Source organism: Chrysochloris asiatica, unplaced genomic scaffold (assembly GCF_000296735.1).
Source record: "Chrysochloris asiatica unplaced genomic scaffold, ChrAsi1.0 scaffold00020, whole genome shotgun sequence".
NCBI classification, from domain to species: Eukaryota; Metazoa; Chordata; class Mammalia; order Afrosoricida; family Chrysochloridae; genus Chrysochloris; species Chrysochloris asiatica.
The window spans coordinates 23973155-23983116 of NW_006408538.1; the positions used below are offsets into that span (position 1 = coordinate 23973155).

At 48.1% G+C, this 9962-nt stretch overlaps 1 protein-coding gene across 1 annotated transcript in view; it reads right to left on the reverse strand.

The window, feature by feature from the left end:
• Positions 1 to 9962, reverse strand: part of DLG5 (discs, large homolog 5 (Drosophila)) — a 193702-nt gene that overhangs the window by 53355 nt on the left and 130385 nt on the right. Inside the window, exons 8-10 of the mRNA XM_006837474.1 lie at positions 8618 to 8877; positions 5116 to 5428; positions 1306 to 1490 (exon numbers count right to left, since the gene is read on the reverse strand). Coding sequence (XP_006837537.1) covers positions 1306 to 1490; positions 5116 to 5428; positions 8618 to 8877 — 758 coding nt within the window. The remainder of the gene's footprint in view (positions 1 to 1305; positions 1491 to 5115; positions 5429 to 8617; positions 8878 to 9962) is intronic.

Below are 9962 nucleotides of genomic sequence, written 5' to 3' on the forward strand. Positions count from 1 at the left end.
CCCCACCAAGTGCATGTCCACTCGTAGCCCTTGCTGTTCCTTTAGTCCTCAGCATCCTTTCCCACGCTCCATCTGGAAAATCTCCATTCCCGCTCCACATTCTAGCCGGAAAGTCACACTTTGTGGGGAGACCCTGTGTTCACCAGCAGTTTTTACCCGCACCCCTACTCTGGTCTGGCCTGCTACTCGGCATCACTGTGTTCCTGTCCTCCTCCCCTGCAGCCTTAGGACTACTGCGTACACACACACTCCTCCTCCTCGCACAGCACCCAGTCCTTCACTGGCTGAAAGGATGCATTCCTGCTGGTGATCTCATCAGAAGACTCTCCAGAGGGGTGATTGGCCTGTGTCACTGTTCGGGGGCCATGGCTCAGGATATCCAGGGGGGAAGGACGGTGTGAAGTTCAGGATTGGGCCATCTTGGCTTGGCTGGGATTCTCAGTGGTTTGGCCTCCAGGAATGGTTATCACCTCCAGGAAGAGATCTAGCATGATCTCATCGACCCATGATGTGACTGGTCAGCTCTGGCCAGATGTGTTTATCCTGTGTGTTGTAAATGCTCACATGTACAATGTTAATGCAGCATTACAGGATGAGACTATATCTTAACTCGATCTCTTTTGAGATACAAACAAGAGAGAAGTGAGCAGGGCTTACAGGGACTTACTGATGGTGTTGGTAGTCCGTGGAGTCAGTTCTGACTCATAGCGACCCTGCACAGGGTTTCCGAGGCTGTAAATCTTTACGGGAGCAGAAAGCCTCATCTTTCTCCTGCGGAGCAGCTGGTAGTTTCAAACTGCTGACCTTGAGATTAGCAGCCTGATTTGTAACCACTACGCTACCAGAGTTCCTCAGAGGACTTACTACCACCAAGATACAAGAGCCAAGAGCGGAGTATGCCCTTTGGACCTGAAGTCCCTGCACAGTGACGCTCCTAGATCCAGGGGAATACTGATTCCAGGACATCTGGAGATCTTCAAGGAATGCTGGGCCTAAAGATGCTGAAAGGACACAAACACCTCTCCCCAGAGCTGTCAGAGAGTAAGCCTGCCTCCAGTGCCTGCACTCTGAATTTAGATGCCTGGCCTCCTAAACTGTGAGGGAACAGATTCCTGCTGGTTAAAGCCATCCACTTGCTATAGTTCTGCTACAGCAACACTAGAAAACTAAAGCAGATGGACACAGGGAGACTGACTGGGAGTGGACATGGGGCCCCCACCCTACACACCTGCTAACAATCGAACCCTCGCATGGACCCCGCCTAAATCCCAGGAAGCGGCCCAGAGGACCCTAGCAGCCCAGTACCGGATGCTGTCGCGCTCTGCCACGATCTTGTCCCGCTCCTGGAAGGCCCAGTCCCGCCGGCACTTGGCCACGTCAGCCTCTTGAAGGGCTTCCTTCAGCTCCTGGCACAAAGCCTTGCGTTGCTTTCGGAGGATTTCAACCTCCTTGTTGGCTCTCCCGGCGTCCATTGTCACCGTGTCCTTAATCTGGAGGATATGGGGACAAGCAGAGGGGGCGCCACTGACTGAGCTCTCTGACCTGGAGGGTCTCCCTACCAGTCAGGGGCTGGGCTGAGTTGCTAAAGAAACACTTGAATCATGTCCAGAGCTCGTCCCAGCACCTGCCCCACCTGCACCTCAACAAGTACACACCCACGTCCCAAGGCAGACTTGTAGTGATGCCAGGTTAGGGTCCCAGTTCAAACTCTCAGGACTGCACATGGGGGAATGCCATGGGTTCTCGTCCACACTCAGCTGGCTCACACCCGCCCAGAGCCTACCGCGGGTCTCTATAGGGTTCACCTGATAAAGTATAATTACCTGAGGCTGGGCTACAGAGGAGGACACAGACGCTAGTCGTATGTGAAAATAACCATCTTCTCACCTTCTGTGTCTGCAGTAATGGGTTATATACGCCAAGTATATTTTTAAATATGTGAAGTTATTTTTAAAAAATGATACACCAGTATTTTTGTTGGTGAAGTAAGTACTGCTTATCTCTGTTCCTTTTAAAAGCTGAAACCAGATGTACAGTCATCTTGACACATCCCTGAAGAATGAAATTACACCTTAAAATTTCCAATAGAACTGTAGACACACACAAATAGAAAAATCTTTCTCTGGTCCTCAACCAATGTAGGAGAAATGACAAAGGGTCAAGCAAACCCCAAGAGGCCCTCAGACCCCTTGGTGCTCCCCCTGTCTGCTTTTTGAGCCAGCTCACCCAAAACAAGGACCTTTGAAGGGTGGAAGGCATCCAGAGAGGTAAAAAGAAAAACTAAGGACGTAGAGGGAAGGGGCAGCTCTGAGAATAGGAAGCCAGAGGGGCTGAACCCCCACCTGGGAGCTGCAGGAGAGACCCCAGGAGAGGGTCAGACTCTCCACCCAGCCTCAGAGCCAGGATGGCCTAGTGCATAGGACTGGCCGCCATTAGCCGAGTTAGCATGGTTTTGTCCATGCAGTTGGACAAACTTCAGAAGGATTTTAGTTCCAGGGGCAGGGGCAGAGCTCTCCTCTCTGACTGCTGGCTTGGAACAGTGCTCCAGAGAGATTCCTGCCTCAGCTGACTGAAGGCTGGATGCCCAGGCAACACCCTCTGCAAAGGCCCGGGAACTGGACTGAGCCTGAAGGGCACAAGCCTTAGGAATGGTGCCAGCACTCAGACACCTTCTCCAAAGACTGCAGGAGGCAGGCATTCACGATACTCATCACAGGTCGGCACTCAGGGAGCTCAATGCTCCTCATAGATCTCCAGAGGGACACTTCCAAGCTCAAACTCCATGTGTTAAGATACCACGGCACATGCCTGACCATTCCCTGAGCCCTCAGCCATTTCCTCTTTCTTCCTGATCGTCTTGTTGTCCTCATCTAATACGGGCTTTGTACCCCAACCACTGAGCATTCCAGAAGATAAAACTGAGTTGCTGACTGAGGAAAATGCAGGACAGAATTTCAACTGCTCATGGACTCTGTAATTCCTGGAGCCATGGAAGGTGGCTGAAACCCTGGAACTACTGGCCTGAGATAATCTTTACACCTTAAATCAAAAATAGGCCCTAAGGTCATTTCGTAGTGGTTACGAATTGGGCTGCGAACCGCAAGGTCAGCAGTTCGAAACTACCAGCTGTTCCACGGGAGGAAGATGAGGCTTTCTGCTCCCGTAAAGATTTACAGCCTCGGAAACCCTGTACAGGGTCGCTATGGGTCGGATCCGACTCGACGGTAGTTAACAACAAAAACAACAACAACAAGGTCATTTTAAAACTGAATAACCGTTTGACTTAATTAGTAAAAAATGTCTGCTTGGGCCTTATGCTCTTTTATTAAGAGCCATCCATGTGAGAGATCAAACTGACAACAGCAACCCAAAGGATTAGAACCTTAGAGGGCAGTGATTGTGTTCATGGAGAGGACCAACTCAGAAAAGAAACGTTAACAATGGCTATGCAGCTCCAAGAAGGTAGAAACTGCTGAACTGGCATATGTTTCGCTGTGTATTATTCCCAACAACCAAACAATAAAATTTAGACGGGAACCCCCTTGTTCCCTTCCCCACTCCCAAAAACAGAGATGCTGCTTTTTCTAGGACAATTACTAAGTTCCAAGGCATTGTGTCTGTTTATTGGGAATCCCTTCCCTCATGTCTTTCTTACAGTTTCATCGAAGTAAGTTTCTTTCCCAGAGTACACACCCATTGGTTTTTACCTCAATGGTGTACAGACTTCTCAGTCCCTTTGTAGAAAATTGCCATTAATTGGCCCTTTCTACCTCTAACATTAGTTTCAAAGGGTGTCCCCCCACTTCCCAATACTAACCCGGCAGTAAGATTCTAAGGGTAATAACATTAACGTTAATGATAAGCAATAAAGACTGAAATTGTTCCCCTTCATGTGGGACGACACATTCGAAGGGATTTTTCTGAAAGAAACGACTTGAGCATCATAAGCACCTTACAGGGAAAATTAGAAAACTGAGGAACAGAAAAGGTGAGAGAGTGGGTGGAGGAGGCCCAGATTTTCCTCAGTTCCTGACACTGACTGGCACAAGACTGTCAGTGGGAAGACTCGCAGGGCCCTGGGCACCCTCAGGCATCAGCTGTGCGCTGTGCTGGGCACACAGTCCCCTACCAGTTGTCCTGGGCCTTAGCACCTTGCCTTTTGCTTCTCATGGTGATGGTGGTGGTGGTGGTGGTGTGCCGTGAAGTCGGTTCCAACTCTACAGGGTTTCTGAGGCTATAAATCTTTACGGGAGCAGAAAGCCTCATCTTTATCCCGCAGAACAGCTGGTAGTTTTGAACTTCCGACCTTGAGGTTCGCAGCCCGATTCGTAACCACTACGCTACCAGGGACCATTTTAAAACCCGTATTCTAACTGACCTGCACAGGTAACAATAAAGGAGCAGCACAGATAGAAAATGCTTTGATGGAGAAAAGTTCTGCTTTGATCCAGCTCAGGAGCGCTACACTGCAATAAGGAACGGGCTCATATATGCGGGAGTCCGTGGGCATGTCCAAGCCTGGACTTGGGATGAGAGGCACCAATAATGAGGTCAGGTGGTTGGATAGAAAGGATGCATGGAATGCACACTGATCACACACGTGTCTGGATGAGTGGTCTAGTCTAATGCTACTGAGCATTGCTATCCCACTGGCCCCAGAGCATGGCCTACAGGGAGCACAGCTTTGGTGGAAGGATCCTTGGGCTCAGCCTAGTACAACGTGTTCCCAGCATAAGTGTGGACCATCCCTTTAAAGAGCAGTCTCTCTCCAGCAGATGTATGCAGCTGGTGGCAGATGGTGGTAGAGTTCCTAAGGATGCTCTTCCTGCTTGGAAGAGGAGACATGGCCATGGCCCTGGGACCTAGGACATGGGATCTTAATGAGCAAGCCCTGTAGATAACCCTGACTTCTTACATGACTATGATGGCACGTAAGCTCCAGAAAGCCAAGACCATGCCTGGACCTCACCAGAACTGGGCACTGAGCACAGGACCACCTGGGCAGTGCTTCCTAACCCGGCTAACATCCAGACCTGAAATGACAAGCCCTTCCCTTCACCTCAGAAGCGGGCTCCAGAACCAAGCACCGTCTGCACGCTGCAACCGTCCACCTACCTGCCGCAACACCTCCATCTCCTCACTGGCTGTCTTCTTCTCCGATGTGCTACTCTTCAGCTTAGATTCTGCCAACTCTACCTCGGTCTGCAGCTTGTCCAGCTCAGAGATGACCTGGTCCCGCTCACTCATGATGAGCTTGTACTCGCTGTACACCGCATCCCGCTCCTCCTTGTACTTCTCCGACTCCTTGGTGGCCTTCGCCTGCGCGCTCCTCAGTTCTATCAGCTCCGACTGTAGGAGCTCCATCTCCCACTGCAGGTCCTTGTTCTGGGCCGTGGCCTTATTCAGCTCGTGGTGAATCGCCTCGAACCTGGGGAGAGAAGCACCAGGGCATGGCAGTGGGCAGTTCCGCCTCACTGGACAGTGAGGTCAACCTCCCACACCCCCAAGAAAGAGAAATCATGGTGGACCAGTACCCCTGAACCTCGAATTTTCTCTGCCTCTTACAAACAATACGCGTTGAGCAGAGGACTTCTCACCTTCTGCTATGCTAAAAACAACACCTGATTTCTACAGCCAAGCTACTCTTTTAATAATAATAAAAAAAAGATCACAAGATCTGAAAGTGGCCTTTACCATCATTTAACCCAGCCTCCCACTGAGAGACGGATCACTAGGACTTGAGGTGGTAGGTAACTGACCCAAGGTCCTAACCCAGGCTTTCCAGGCCAGGAAGTCCCTTCCTCGCAAGGCAGCTCTGCCCTAGGCCCTGAGGTCCAGAAAAGCATTTCTCAAAGTGTGTTTCTTAGAACATCAATGAAGCAATATTTCCACTTAAAACATGTTTCCACGATGCTGATTTATATTTGAGTCCCTGCTCCTGTACCCTGAAAAGTCCTATAGCAAAGAAACAATCAACAAACCTACTAACCCAGAGAACACATTTTTTCATATGAAACTGAGAACCAGAGAACCAGTGTTCATCAGGACTGTTCCTCATGAAGCACTATTTGAGGCATACAAACCACACCTCCAAAAAGGACTATTTTCTCTAATACAAAATGCAGCTATAGAAGAAACAATGCCCAGAAGAATGAACTTCCCCATTTGATGGATGGGAGGGAGACACTGACAGAAGAGGCTTGTGGGAAATGAAAGAAACAGAATGCTCAGAAAATCCAAGAGTTGTTCAGATGAGAGCAGGCAGCCACAGTTCACACTACACGCTGAGTTTCTGGGACAGTTAATTTGATGCATCAACTTCACTATGCTAGGCTGCCCAGTGATTTGGCCAACACTCTTGTCCTGCAAGATGGGCAGTCCCATTTCCAAGAGTTCGCTGCAAAAAGTGCATATGGTTCTTTAGTCTTACTTTAGTGCAAGAAAAGGCCCAAAGAATCATTTAAAAGCTGCATGATTGTAATGAAGAATTTGTTGTGAGTAAGGTTCATTCAAGGAGTCCTGGTAACACAGTCATTAATAGGAGACAATTGTGGTCGCCTGCTGTGTAAAGATTTACAGGCTCAGGATGGGTCTGAATCAAGACAACAGCACTGAGTCCAGGTTGTAGGAGGGCTGGGTTCAGGTGGTTCCAAGTAAGGGCAGATTTACGTAACACCAAGACAATGCTTCAAAGATGGCGGCATCAAAGAGGGTGAACAGGGTGTTACTCTGAATGTTTGTTCTTCTCCACAGTCCTTCTAATAATCCATCCTCATCCATCAAGCCCCTGTGAGTCTCTTCTGAGTCTCCCACTTCAGGGCTTCAGATCTATAACTTCCTGTTCCCGTTACTGCAGCGAGTCACCTAAATTGTAAAGACTCCCATCTATTCCTATTTTATTTCACCAGCCATAAAAAAAATTAAAAAAAAAAAAAAGTTCAAAGCCCTCCATTGAAGGTCAGGTGGGAGTTGTCCATAAACTAGACATTTATAACCGGGAGAATGCCTATTTGTTGCTGTGCTAAATGCCATCGAGTCGATTCCGCATGATTGCGGCCCGGTATAGGGTTTCCAAGGTTGTAAATCTTTACGGGAGCAGAAAACCTCATTCATCTGCAGAACCACTGGTAGTTTCAAACTGCTGACCATGAGGTTTGCAGTCTGCCTTATAACCACTATGCTCCCAGAACTCCTAGAGAATGCCTATAGTTACACATTGTTGAATCAGCTGGCCTTAGGTAGACCAGATGCCCTTTCCTAACAGAATCTAATGCACTGTGATCAATCAGTGGTCCGAATAATGAAGGATCCTAAAAGTAATTACCTTTGAGTTATAAAAACATCAGGATAGTCAGAGAGACACACAAGGGACATGTAGGATTGTCTTCAATCCTTTCTTCATCTGTGAGACATAAGCCCACCAACATTTTCAGCCTCTCGGGTTTCTTGGGAAGCTGCTATGCAACTGCATAAATCTGAGGAAGCAGGTCTCACCCCATGCAATGTATTACCAGAGTCCACTTGGGATACATGTGTCCCACGTAACTGTATCAAACTCCTTATTACCTTAATTTTATTTTCTCCTTGATTTCAGCATGCCTAGTGTGGCACTGTGGGTTAACGCAAAGTTGGTTTGAACTGATCTGTGGTTCAAGCTCACCAGTCACTCTTTGGAAACCCTCTACAGGGTCACTATGGGAGGGAACTGACTCAACGGCACTTAACAACAACACAACCATTACAGAAAACACATGATATCAACCAAAAACACAAAGCAGACAATAATTCTATCGTGAGAGGGACAAGGAAAGAACTCCAAGAGGCTAATGAAAGGAAATACGGATAGGTCTCTTGTGACATAATAGTGAATAATTGTTATCAAAACTGCTTGTGAGGGTTGGAAATGTAAAGGTAGACGTTTTGCAGCAAGGAGGGGAGTGATTAACTTTGCAGTCTAGGAGCGGAGGTCCCTGAGACCATCAAGGAGAAGAGCGGAGAGCGGGACCCTACCCAGAGAAGCAGTGATGCCTGAGATGGAGGCAGAGACGATGACATGGAGAGATGGAGCAGCTGGGGACTTCAGACACAGAAAGGGAGAGGGGCTGTGTGCTGATGACCGGGGGGCAGGCTTGTAGTGTATACCCTTTGGTTGGTTGATGATGCATGGAGGGGACTGTAACCATGGCAATGATACATGATAGGATGAATATAAAAAACTAATGTTCTCCCATGTAAACTATCACATAATTCACAATAAAACAGTTTGAAAAAAAAAAAAAGGACCCAAAGATAGCTAGCAGACACTAAAAACCAGGAAAGAGCCTCACAGAAGCAAAGGTGGATGTTTTGCCTCCAGAAATGTGAGGAGTTAATATGTTCTTCAAAGCCACCTACATGTGAAATAGGTAACTAAGACAAAACCCCAAAAATGTTTCCTGGGAACATTCCTTCACAGACAAAGGCCACTAGCTGTGCTGATATCCCTCCCTGAAGTGGCTGGGAGTTTTGCAGACAAGCCCACAAAGGAGAGGGGCCCAGCAGCAAAGTCAACCAAGCAGGCTCTGCACAACTCCAAGAGCAGGAGGCGGGCGGGCAGACAGGCAGCCCGGGCTCCTACCTCCGCAGGGAGAGGGCACACTGGTGCTGAAGCTGGATGGCGGTGTCCCTCTGCTGCGTCAGCATGTCCATTTGCTTCAGCAGCCGCTGGTTCTCACCCTCCAGCTGACCTAGGCGGCTCAGGTCCGAGTTGTGGATGGCGACTTTCTCGCTGTACCGCTTCCGTAGGGCGTCATGGTCCTTCTTAACCACCTCCAGCTTGTCCATGGCAGTGTCGTACAGCTTGTTGAGGATCTCAGATGACCCCTTGTGCTTCAACACCTGAGGGAAGACAGAGTCACACTCGCCAAATGGCTGTAGATGAGGGAGAGGACAGGCCGCGCCCTCTGCCTTCTCAAGTCTTTGGCTGACTCTCCAGGCCTTAAGTCACCCTGGGCTGATTCAGTCAGTCATTAGTTCACACATACTATTAAAACCTGTGCACAAAACAATTAACACAGCAAGTCCAAGAGTCCCACCTTAGAAAAGCTTTATACAGTGTCAGTCTTAGCTGATGTCTGATTAAGGGTTCCCTGGTGTCTCACTGTAGGATAAACTCTGGACTGCTAACTGCAAGGTTGGTGGTTCAAATCCACCAGCCACTCCTCGGAAACCCTATACAGGTTCACAATGAGTCAGAACCAACTCGACAGCACACAGCAGCAGCAACAGTGACATGCAACTTCCCTAATTGGTAAGAGGACTGGACTGCTAACCACAAGGGCTGAAGTTCGAGCCCACCACTTACTTTATGGGAGAAAGATGAGGCTTTCTGCTCCTGCAAAGGTTTACAGTCCCAAAAGTCCTATACAGCTGGAGTAGGGAACATCTGGCCTGTGGGCCGTATCGATCTACAAAATCATTTGGTCTGGCCCTGCCAAGGCAACTGCAGGTGGGATCAAAAATTCAATAAATCTAGGAGATTTTTCATAGCAACATAAATTTCTACTTAATGATGTTATAAATATCCAGATGGCTCTTGGCAGAACAAAGGTTCCCCACCCCTGAAAGAAGGAAAAAGTCAAAATGGATATCAGAAGAGACACTAAAAATTGCTCTCCAGCATAGAGATGCTAAAGCAAATGGAAGAAATAAGGAGGTCCTAGAGCTGAACAGAAAATTTCAAAGATCAGCTCAAGAAGATAAAGCCAAATATTACAACAAAATGTGCAAAGATCTGGAATCATAAAAGCAAAAAGGAAGAACACGCTCAGCATTTCTCAAGCTGGGGGAACTGAAGAAAAACTTCAAGCCTCGACTTTCATTATTGAAAGATTCTCTAGGCAAATTATTGAATGATGCAGAAAGCATCAAGAGAAGATGGAAGGAATACACAGAGTCATTGTACCAAAAGGAAATGGTTAATG